Raw genomic sequence first — 12,329 nt, 5'->3', positions numbered from 1 at the left:
GATTTTTTAAACATTTATTTTTCACTACAAATTGATTTTGTTTACTAAAATGTTTAGTTAGCTTTCCAGTATAAATAAAGCTCCTAATCTTTAGCCACCAATGCATATAAATAATCCTTAACCTAACAATTTATAGTTATCATGAATGTGTGATGAAAGGAACAAATGAGAAGCTCTGAAATTACATCAACACTTTAATCTGATGTAATGTCTGAATGACTTTAAGGCAAATGTAGCTATCTCTGTCCAGCTAATTCATAAATACAAACATTTAACATTGACGACCAGTCACACAAAGCATTTGTCAAGTATAAAGATCAGGCCAAGTTTTCTTTAACACTGCCACAAACATCATTCATTTACACACAGACTAAGACTCCAGCCCTGTACATCATTTATGTTACTAAGATTTCTGCACCTGTACATTAAACATAAATCATAGCTTTTTTGTTTTGTTTCTTTCTTGTTTTGTTTGGTTTTTACATTTTGTCTTAGCACTTAACATAAGACATAGTTTAAGTAGGAGTGAACCCCCTTGCTGTTCTATTAAAGTCTTTTGGTTCCTCTTCTTTACCTTTTCGCCCAATTAGACCCATTTCAAACACAGTAGAAATTTTTGTGACCGGCCTCGATGCTGCCTCTTTAAGCTTTTTAGCATCAAACCTTGGACTAAAAAGAAGTACAGGCAGTCTGTAGGCAAATGAAGGTATTTCTTTTAGCTCCTGTTTTGTCTCTTCCGTCTTCTCCTCCTCACTTTTGTTTAACTCGATCTGATGCATGATGTTTTCTTTAGAAGAAAACATTTGGAAGAGGACAGCGTCCCACATCTTTGTTGCCATGGGAGTGTCTTTGGTTTGGTTCTCGCCCTGGACCTCTGGCTTATCCTTGGCCTTATCCTCGGCCTTCTCATCTAGCTTTTTCATCTCAGTCTGGTCCTGCACAGTGACCTCCTTCTGAGAGCTTAAGTCTGGAAACTGGGGCTCCTCTTGCTCCACCACCATGTGTTTCTTGAGTCGGGACCAACCACTCACTTTAGATTTCACTCCCTTTGGCTTTTGTATAACTTTAAGAAGGGGCTCTGCTTCTGGCATGGTCTTGTTAGCTTCCTTTGTCTCAAGTGAAGATTTAACTGTGGAAGCTGATTCAGCTTTCCCATGTTTCATTTTGTTTTCAGTTCCAGATTCAGCAGCAGTATCCTTAATAGGTGCTGCAATGCTTGTCTTTGAGTCTTCAGGTTTAATCTTGGTAGCATCTATAGCTTTCATTGGATCTCGTGGTTCTGAGACTGCTTTTGTATCAGGTATTGCTTTCTGCTCAGGGGTCTGGACCTTATCCTTGCCTAAAAGTTTCTTAACTGCCTTCAGGGGATCTTGGTCAGCACCTTTAGGCAGAGGATGTTTGGCTTCAGGAGTCTTTGTCTTTGGAGTAGTTTCTTGAACAGGTGTTTCCACCTTATGTTTCTCTAAAATTTTCCCCTCTGCTGTTGGAGATTTGGCCTTTGGTATTTCTTTAATCAGTGTTGTTGCTTGTTTTTCTGCAGCCTTACCAGGTGCGGAACGTGTCTCCTTGGTTAACATTGTTCCTGATGAGTCAGATGCTTGTGAAACAACAATCTTGGGGATTGAAGGGGTGATGGCAAAGTTTTCATCTCTCTGATGGGGTTTATCTACAGCTTTGGGGGTTTCTTTGACTGTAGACACACTGACTGAAGATTGTTCCTTCACAATTGGTTCTTGGCTAGGTGTTTTGCTTACTCCTAATACCTCTTCTTTGGCTTTAACCTCATCTTGAGTTGGTGGCACTGAACTTATGATACCAAATGCTGGGGAGAAAGTTTTAATTCCACCATGAGCAGCATATTCAGCTGGTGTCAATCCACGATAGGCAGACTTTTGAGACACTTGGGTAGGGGTTTTGGGTCTCTGAAAGGCGACAGGTGACACACCTAAAGGCAATGCCCCATATGTAGGAGTCTTTGGTCTTTTATAGCCAGGCGATGTGGTCATAAGTCGAGATGCCTCATACGTTGGAGTCTTTGGCCTCTGACAGCCAGTCACTGCTATTGTTACTTCCACAGTTGTCGGAGTTTTAGGTCTCTGCAAGCCAACCGGAGAAGTTTGGATCATTCCTTTTGTCAGGTCATTTTCTGACTTTGACTTTGTAATATTTTGTTGTGTTGGTTTGGCTGCAGATGTCATGTCTGTGTGGATGTCCCCATTCAGCATTGTTTCAGGAGGTTCAGGAGTCTTCAGACTTCGGGATGCAGGTAAACTGCTTGCAGCAGGAACTGTTTGGGGTGTTCTTGACCTCTCTGGCTGTACCGTGATTGGCGACACAGCAAACAAGAGAGGATTAGGCCTTGAGATTTCAAAGACAGGTGTTGTAGCCCGAGTTACATGGTATGCTGGTGTTTTAGGCCGGCCTGCTGAAGTTCTTGATAACTGGAACTCAAAAATTGGTGTTTTAGCAGTCACTTCAGTTGTTGGAGTAGCTCTTTTGATTTCAGATGTTGGAGTTCCTCTTTTGATTTCAGATGTTGGAGTGGCTCTTTTGATTTCAGATGTTGGAGTGACTCTTTTCATTTCTGATGTTGGAGTGACTCTTTTCATTTCAGATGTTGGAGTGGCTCTTTTTATTTCAGCTGGTGGAGTGACTCTTTTGATTTCTGATGTAGGAGTTATGTTAACCTCTGCTGTTGGTGCAGTGTCTCTTTCGATATCTGAAGATGCTGTTTTCCTCTGGATATCTGTGCCTAATAAAGAAGGATGAGTTGTTGGTGTTGTACCTCTTCTCACTTCAGATGCTGGAGTAAAATCTGTTTTACTTTGAGGTACCATGCTGCCAATAGCAGTTAATCCAGCTGTGTCATACACTGGTGGCGTCCTGGATGTCTCGTAATATGATGTGGTCGCTGTGTACATCCTAATTTGAGGGACATCAAACATCGGTTTTGGTGATCTTGAGGGTTCAGTTGCTTTAAATGTTGGACGTGGGCTTTTGGATTTAACAAGCGGGGTTAACACAGTGAGAGGACGAGTCATAAATTGACCTCCTGCCATTGGATAAGATGTTGGACTTGGACTTGTTGATATTGACAGTGGGGTTGCTATAGTTGCAGCAGGTTTTAGACCAGCATGAGTTTCAACAAATGTGCTAACAGCTGGCTTTTTCAACTCAGCAGCTGGTACTGTCGCCTCAGACACAGAGGAAGCTGGCAGAGATATTTTGAGTACTGCTGGCTGGGTGACTTGCCCCACTGCTCCTGAGACTCCAGAGAGGTGAGTAGATGGTGAATACGAAGAAACTGTAGTGACATCCTGCGAGTAAGAGTATGAAGGGATTTCCACTGTCTGAGGCGACATCCTAGCTGCCCGGCCAAAAGCTGCACGCTGTGGGTAAGGTGATGCCACATGTTGATACAGTGGCCTGACGGTGAATCGTGGAGGCTGCTGGATGCTGTAGAGACTGGGTGTTGTCTCAGGAGTCTTGGTAGGTGTGGAGTGGTCACTGTGCTCAAGGTCAGGGCTTGCTTCATTCACAGGGGAAAGGCTGGAGCGGAAAGGTGCGGCAGATTGTGATGCCTGAGCAGAAGCCTTTCTCTTAGCAGTTCTCTTGAGGAGCTTCTGAAGCCGAACATTGTCCTTTCCAGGCTTAGGCAGCAGAGGGGGAGGGTACTGCTGGGAAAGCAGGCCTGACTGGTTGGCAGTACCATAAGCGACAGCCATGAGTGCTTCTGCACCCTGTGGAGAACAAGTCAAAAACAGTCAAAGCTAACGAAGACATAAACTACAAACCTGTACGTCTTTTGGTAAACGTAACAGTTAAGTAGCAATATGTACACCTCTCATAATATTAAGGTCTATTGGTTACTGGTCTTCAGGTTTCACCAGCAGTTAAATTAAACAAAGGAAATAAATAAATATATTTTGAATTAAGTTTAAAAATATATTTTAAATGTTGACATGTCTTTGTGAGCTTTTACTCTGATGAAAAAGCTTTTTAGTTGATTAAGATGATTAATCCTTATGGATGTTTTGTTGTTAATTTCAACTAAAAGCCTGAAAACTTCCCAGAATTAAAAAACAAAAGATAATTCAGTAACAAATCAGAGGACTTTGTATCATCTCTATATCTTACATGTTCTTTATGTCTGTTTTGCAGATTTAGATCATGGTGATTACTGAGAAGCTGTCTCCTGAGATAGGCTCCCTCTTGATCTCACAACAACATTTACTGGCGATAAAGTCAACTAGCAGAAGCGGCTCCTCTACTGCTCCAGTCTCAGTACTTCACCTATGTGCCATAAATCATATGTTTCCACTCTCTTAGCTGAACACATGCAACCAACAGCTAAAATCCAAAAGATTCAATCAACGGTTTGTATTTGTCCAACTTACTCTTTGGTTTTTGCATTTTCTGGTGTTCTGTGTCTAGTACGCTATACTGTGTGTGTGTGTGTGTGTGTGTGTGTGTGTGTGTGTGTGTGTGTGTGTGTGTGTGTGTGTGTGTGTGTGTGTGTGTGTGTGTATATATACATATATGTATGTGTGAAGGTGAGCTTTACTGTTACTGTTTTTGTCTTCACTGCAGTTTTTAGATAAATCATTCTTAATATTTAATTGACCCTTGTAATCTGGTGTTTGGGGAGACATGTCAGATAAAAGTTTTTTTTTAATAGAAAATGTTTGCATTGTCCAATCATTTAGAATTAATGAATCACACTATTCTGTATGTACACAATGGCAAAAGAACAATCTGAAAAATCTAGGCTTGGGAGGGACATTCATACAAAAACTGTAAATATAGTTCATCCAAATGACAATGTTGATGATAGGATGGGACATAAAAAAATCATGATTTGGCACACTTTGTGCAGCTATGAACATGAAATGGACTTTGATTTGGAACCTATTACAAAAACAAGCTTTATGATGCATGAACCTGATCATTTACATTCTATTTCTTGTGTATGTTTTCATTTAACCCACTGGTGTTTCTGTCTCTGTACTACTGCAAATATTCTTCACTTTAAATATCAATTTATTGAGATAACTGCCTGTATGTGTTTGTAACCCATTTTTCTTGAATAAATTAAAATAAATTTCTACGAGCTGTTTTCGATTTTATTTAGTCTGGAAGTTAAAATATAAAATCAGTCAAATGCCCAAAAGATATTTTCATACTGCTACAAGCCCTGTGCAAAATGCTCGACACACTAATGTGCTTAGGGTGATACATGAGTTAGTATTGTCTATTAAAGCCAGAGATCAGCACTATGGGCTTGAAACAACTCAAAAAATTGAGATTAGCTCTTCCTGGATGATTCTACCACTTCAGAGCTGATCCTGGAAGCTTTTGCGCAGCCTAATTTTAGTGTAAAGGCAAAGAGGATGCTATCCAGTCACTTCCTTCTGTGGGGGAGCTCGAACATGAAAACATTCTAGGTCAACATTCCCCAAAAATGAAAATATCCATCCATCCATCCATTCTCTATACACCACTTTATCCTCACTAGGGTCGCGAGGGGTGCTGGAGCCTATCCCAGCTGACTCAGGCGAAGGCAGGGGACACCCTCGACAGGTCGCCAGTCTATCACAGGGCTAAAATTAAAATATGTCCTAAACAATACATGCTAGATCAGGGGTCGGCAGCCCACTCCTCCGGAGCCGTATGCGGCTCTTTCAGCCCTCTGTTGTGGCTCCCTGTAACTTTGGAAAATACATTGTTCTGCCTTTCAGGCGCGTTTCAATGTATTTTAATATAGAGAATTTTATTGTGAAATTACCGCTCTTACTTTGACGTGTCACTCCACCGGATGTGCTTTGCCTGTGACGTGAGAGCGCAAAGCTGATACAGAGAGACAACACGGAGCTTCCGATTCCCAAACGTTTCATGCCTTGTTTTGTTTTACTCCTGGAGAAGCAACGCCTGTAGTTTCACATTGTTTTGTACTCAAGAATGGCAAGCCTGTATATTAAAGCTCCACTCCAAGAAAGACACGTCTTGTCTTTGAGTCAAAAGTACTAATGATAGGGTAATACACGTTACTCGCAAGATCACGGCTCGATGTCACATCCAGGCAGCAGGTCAGAGAGTCAGAGGAGCAATGAGTGTATATATATATATATATATATATATATATATATATATATATATATATATATATACACATATACACACACACGTCATTGTAGAGGAGTGTCGTCTTGGAAAAATAGAGCAGCAACTTACGGAGAAAAGTTATTAGCTTAAGATAAATAGATAAATAGATTTTACAAGACATTCGCAAAATATTGATTTCCAGCTAACATTACGTAACATATGAGGTCCAGGAGCAAAAATGACATTAACCAAGTAAGATAAATATTAGTGGAAGGACACAATTTAAAAAAAGAATCTATCTAATTAGAGGCTTTGTAATTAATTAATCACGACTGTTTAACAAGGGCATAGAGGTAAAATAAAAAGCGATATATACAGTGTTGTCTTCATTTTAAATGTCAAAAGGATTTTGCGGCTCCCAGTGTTTTCTTTTCTGTGGGAAACGGGTCGAAATGGCTCTTTGAGTGTTAAAGGTTGCCGACCCCTGGTGTAGATGGTAGTAGTTCAAAATCAATAGCAATTCTGGGAACATGGACATCTACAGCACCCGTCCAAAATTCTTTAATATGAGTGTGAACATGTGAAATTAATAAATTATTTATAGGTCTATTGTATGAGTAGAAAAATTGTTTTGATGGTGGCAATTTAAGTTAGTTAATTTCATTGACATTTGGCTACTATTTGATGTGATGTCATTCCCCACTGGAAGCACTGAGCTGGTTATTTTAATCTCTCACCTTAACCCTAAATTACTAAACTTTTCATATTTACCTTATACTAGTATGTACCATTACTATTACTTATTTACACTACCAGTCAAAGTTTTGACACTTTTTCATCTAACAGGTTTTCCGTATTTTCATGACTATTTACATTGTAGATTCCACTGAAGGCATCAAAACTATGAATGAACACATATGGAATTATGTATTAAACAAAAAAAAGTGAAATAAGTCAAAAAAAAATTTATATTTTGGATTCATCAGAACAGCCACCTTTTCTTTTCTTTGATTACTGCTTTGCACACCCTTGGCATTCTTTCAATGAGCTTCATGAACTCGTCACCTGAAATGAGTTTCAGTTCACATGTGTGCCTTGTCAAGGTTAATCTGTGAAATTTCTTGCCTTCTTCATGGGCTGAGACCATCATTTGTGTTGTGCAGAAGTCAGGGTGGTACACAGCTGACAGCCCTATTTGACAACTGTTAGAATCCATAGTATGGAAAGGACCAATCAGCTAAGGAAAGAGAAATGACAGCTCATTATTCCTTTAAGAACTGAAGGTCAGTCAGTCTGGAAAATTGCAAAAACTTTGAATATATCCCTCAGTGCAGTTGCAAAAACCATCAAATACTCAAACAAAACTGGCTCACACAAGGACCACCCCAAGAAGGGAAGACCAAGAGTCATTTCTGCTGCTGGGGATAAGCTCATCCAAGTGACCAGCCTCAGAAATGGCAAGTTAACAGCACCTCAGATTAGAGATAAATGCCACACAGAGCTCTAGCAGCAGATGCATCTTTACATCAATTGTTCGGAGGAGACTGCTGCAATCAGGCCTTCATGATCAAATAGCGGCTAAGAAACAATTACTAAGGAAAAGGAACAAGCAGAAGAGATTTGTTTGGGCCAAGAAACACAAGGAATGGACATTAGACCAGTGGAAATCTGTGATTTGGTCGGATGATTCCAAGTATGAGATCTTTGGGTCCACCCGCCGTGTCTTCGTGCAATGCAGAAAAGGAGAACAGATGGTCTCTATATGCATGGTTCCCACTGTGAAGCATGAAGGAAGAGGTGTGATGGTGTGTGGGTGCTTTGCTGGTGACACTCTTGGTGATTTATTAGAAATTGAAAGCACACTGAACCAGCATGGCTACCACAGCATCCTGCAGCGACATGCCATCCCATTTTGCGTTTAGTTAGACCATCATTTATTTTTCAACACAACAATGACCCTAATGGCTACTTGACCAAGAAGGAGAGTGATGGAGTGCTGCATCAGATGACCGAGCCACCACTGTCACCTGACCTCAACCCAACAGAGATGGTTTGGGATGAGATGGACTGCAGAGTGAAGGCAAAAAGGGCCAACAAGTGCTCAGCATCTCTGCAAAGTCCTTCAAGACTGTTGGAAAACCTCAAGAAGCTCATGGAGGGAATGCCAAGTGTGTGCAAAGCTATCATCAAAGCAAAAGAAACTAAATAATATACACACGTGGACAAAATTGTTGGTACCCCTCAGTTAAAGAAGGAAAAACCCACAATTCTCACTGAAATCACTTGAAACTCACAAAAGTAACAATAAATAAAAATTTATTGAAAATTAAATAATCAAAATCAGACATCACTTTTGAATTGTTGATTAACATAATTATTTAAAAAAACAAACTAATGAAATAGGGCTGGACAAAAATGATGGTACCCATAACTTAATATTTTGTTGCACAACCTTTTGAGGCAATCACTGCAATTAAACGATTTCTGTATTTGTCAATGAGCGTTCTGCAGCTGTCAACAGGTATTTTGGCCCACTCCTCATGAGCAAACAGCTCCAGTTGTCTCAGGTTTGATGGGTGTCTTCTCCAAATGGCATGTTTCAGCTCCTTCCACATATGTTCAATGGGATTCAGATCTGGGCTCATAGAAGGCCACTTTAGAATAGTCCAACGCTTTTCTCTCAGCCATTCTTGGGTGTTTTTGGCTGTGTGTTTTGGATCGTTGTCCTGTTGGAAGACCCATGACCTGTGACTGAGACCAAGCTTTCTGACACTAGGCAGCACATTTCTCTCCAGAATGCCTTGATAGTCTTCAGATTTCATCGTACCTTGCACACTTTCAAGACACCCTGTGCCAGATGCAGCAAAGCAGCCCCAAAACATTACTGAGCCTCCTCCATGTTTCACCGTAGGGACAGTGTTCTTTTCTTCATATGCTTGGTTTTTGAGTCTATGAACATAGAGTTGATGTGCCTTACCAAAAAGCTCCAGTTTGGTCTCATCTGTCCAAAGGACATTCTCCCAGAAGCTTTGTGGCTTGTCAACATGCATTTTTGCAAATTCCAGTCTGGCTTTTTTATGAGTTTTTTTCAGCAGTGGTGTCCTCCTTGGTCGTCTCCCATGAAGTCCACTTTGGCTCAAACAACGACGAATGGTGCGATCTGACACTGATGTACCTTGGCCTTGGAGTTCACCTTTAATTTCTTTGGAGGTTGCTCTGGGCTCTTTGGATACAATTCCAACGATCCGTCTCTTCAATTTGTCATCAATTTTCCTCTTGCGGCCACGTCCAGGGAGGTTGGCTACTGTCCCGTGGGTCTTGAACTTCTGAATAATATGAGCCACTGTTGTCACAGGAACTTCAAGCTGTTTAGAGATGGTCTTATAGCCTTTACCTTTAAGATGTTTGTCTATCATTTTTTTTCGGATGTCCTGGGACAATTCTCTCCTTCGCTTTCTGTTGTCCATGTTCAGTGTGGTACACACCTTTTCACCAAACAGCAGGGTGACTACTTGTCTCCCTTTAAATAGGCAGACTGACTGATTATGAGTTTGGAAACACCTGTGATGTCAATTAAATGACACACCTGAGTTAATCATGTCACTCTGGTCAAATAGTTTTCAATCTTTTATAGAGGTACCATCATTTTTGTCCAGCCCTATTTCATTAGTTTGTTTTTTTAAATAATTATGTTAATCAACAATTCAAAAGTAATGGCTGTTTTTGATTATTTGATTTTCAATAAATTTTTATTTATTGTTACTTTTGTGAGTTTCAAGTGATTTCAGTGAGAATTGTGGGTTTTTCCTTCTTTAACTGAGGGGTACCAACAATTTTGTCCACGTGTGTATATATCATGGTAGAGACTGTGATTTGGTAGAATTGGAGTTTCTACCAGTAGAGATTGCGATTGGAGTTTCTACCAGTAGAATTGTCAATTCTACCAGTAGAGATTTGTCAAGGGTCAGGGCAGGGGTTAGATTTAAAGGTCAGGGTTAGTTAAGGTTAGGGTCAGGGGTCAGGGCAGGGGTAAGATTTAAAGTTCCATCTCTACTGGTAGAGATTACAATCGCAAACTCTACTGGTAGAGACTCCAGTTCTACCAAATCGCAGTCTCTACCCTGACATATATATATATATATATATATACACACACACACACACACACACACACACACATATATGTACACACACACACACACACACACACACACACACACACACACACACACAGTATATGCGTGTTCGCTGTTCATATATATATATGTGTGTGCGTGCTGAGGGGTGAAAGTGAATGCATGCTGAAGATCTGACTTTATGACATCACAGCTCGCTGACACTGAAGAGGCCCTCTGAAATGAACTGTTACTGAGACTGGTTTGTAGTGTTTTTTGTTTGCTTGTTTTTTCATTTCCAAAAAGCATATACATTACATCACAAACATTAGTGGAATTAATATAAACCAAGAATCGTATACGCTTACTAAACAGCTATCAGTGATCCAACTTGCGCTTGAAAGATCACTGACATTACGAAGTCTCTACAAAAATAAATGTTTAATATCCCAAGTTTACTATGTGTGTCACCTCAGTGAAATGTAGGCCACTGCTGATTGTGTTTTAGACCCTGAATCCCCCCCATCCCTCACACACACCTCCCTCCCTGAACTTTCTGCCTGCCTGACACATGAGATACCCTCTCCTCCTTTTAAGGCTCTGGTAGTTTTGGTATTTGGAGTGCCTTCAGGATGTAAGTTCAAAAGAGGAAAGAGTAATAATAGCTGTGTAATAAAAAACCAAGCTACTCCACAATGGCCTCCTTAAGTAAATAAATCCACCCCAAAAAGTCATTTACGTGTTGTGAAGTTATCAGTCTTTGCACAATCACAGGAAGCAGTGAAAACACTTACCAGGTATAAACTTGTTGCTGATTTTCAGAGCACTCCAGGCAGGTTCCCCTTGACAAAAACGGAAAGATCACTGATTCATTTTCCATGTCCAAAATCAAACTCTGCAAGGACAACTTTATTCCCTATATATGCACATCAGGAAGGTTGTTAGTCAAAGCTAAAACAAGATCATCATTTACTCATGCCACATTGCAGCCAGAATAGATAAATGACAGGGCAGGGTGTGTTTCGAAAGCCACAGGGAGAAGAAACAGCGCAAAGCTAACAACTAGATCAGCCCTGTTGGTGCTTTAATGTTGCACTGAGGACAAGAAAAAACACCCTGAGCTCCCCAAACATGTCAGACCTCTGCCTGCCGAGGTGGGGGGTTCTGCATTCGGCAGCAGCTGCCTGCCCAACACTGCTAACAGTTTCTCTCTATCTGGAGAATAAAAGGTGCAATTTAGGTGTGTTTACCTGTGCGGCTGCTGCTTGGGGGGCGGCCCGCCGGCTGCTGCCTGCTTGTCCCAGCCTGGAGTGTCAGAACGTCAGGTTCATGTTGAGCCCAACTCGACCCCCCTTCCTACAAATGGAAGGAACAGGCGCCATGGCAGTCCAAAAATAAATTGAGAGTCCTGTGAGCTGCTCAGTGACAGTAGCGTCGTCATGACAGAGAGCGAGGCGAGGCAAGATGCAGCACCGACAAGCCACAGCACCTAAGGTTTCACGACCTCAGAGCTCTAAAAGTGGGATCTGAGGGCCACCCAGGGGTCTTTCAAGGATGTACAGATCCAACAGGGGGCTCCACAATGTGCTCAGAAAAATGAGAAAGGGTTAATTTCACATAAATCTCTGAGTGTTTTTAGGGGTGTTGTCAAGCTCTTATTCACAGGACTTAAATGAAATTTTGGGACTTCTAGGGACTGTGAGGGTATCCACTTTCAAAGAATTCTGTTTTATTTACACTACCCCTCAAAAGTCTGGGGTCACCCAGGCAATTTCATGTTTTCAATGAAAACTCACACTTTTATTCATGTGCTAACATAATTGCATAGGTTTTTTCTAATCATCAGTTAGCCTTTCAACACCATTAGCTAACTCAGTGTACCATTAGAACACAGGAGTGATGGTTGCTCAAAATGGGCCTCTGTACCCATATGTCGATATTCCATTAAAAATTAATCTTTTCCAGTTGAAATAGTCATTTACCACAATAACAATGTCTTGACTCGATTTCTGATTCATTAAGTGCTATTCTCACTGAAAAAAAAATCAGTGCTAGGCAAAGATAAAAAAAATTTAATCGCAATTAATTGCATGATTTTTCCACTATTAATTG

At 40.8% G+C, this 12,329-nt stretch overlaps 1 protein-coding gene and 1 long non-coding RNA gene across 2 annotated transcripts in view; one reads left to right on the top strand and one right to left on the bottom strand.

Annotated features, from left to right (window-relative positions):
- Window positions 1-5,107, top strand: part of lsp1a (lymphocyte specific protein 1 a) — a 68,390-nt gene extending 63,283 nt beyond the window's left edge. The window contains exon 13 of the mRNA XM_051951571.1: window positions 4,162-5,107. Coding sequence (XP_051807531.1) covers window positions 4,162-4,184 — 23 coding nt within the window. The 3' untranslated portion in view covers window positions 4,185-5,107. The remainder of the gene's footprint in view (window positions 1-4,161) is intronic.
- On the bottom strand, window positions 3,473-11,621 carry LOC110967988 (uncharacterized). The gene is made up of 3 exons (XR_007943628.1): window positions 11,468-11,621; window positions 11,012-11,059; window positions 3,473-3,740 (listed from the first exon to the last, which is right to left on the bottom strand). It is a non-coding gene; the product is annotated as an uncharacterized LOC110967988 (long non-coding RNA).
- Window positions 11,622-12,329: the final 708 nt, after the last annotated feature.

This window comes from Acanthochromis polyacanthus, chromosome 8, assembly GCF_021347895.1.
Source record: "Acanthochromis polyacanthus isolate Apoly-LR-REF ecotype Palm Island chromosome 8, KAUST_Apoly_ChrSc, whole genome shotgun sequence".
Classification (NCBI taxonomy): domain Eukaryota; kingdom Metazoa; phylum Chordata; class Actinopteri; family Pomacentridae; genus Acanthochromis; species Acanthochromis polyacanthus.
This window is presented reverse-complemented; position numbering and strand designations above follow the sequence as displayed.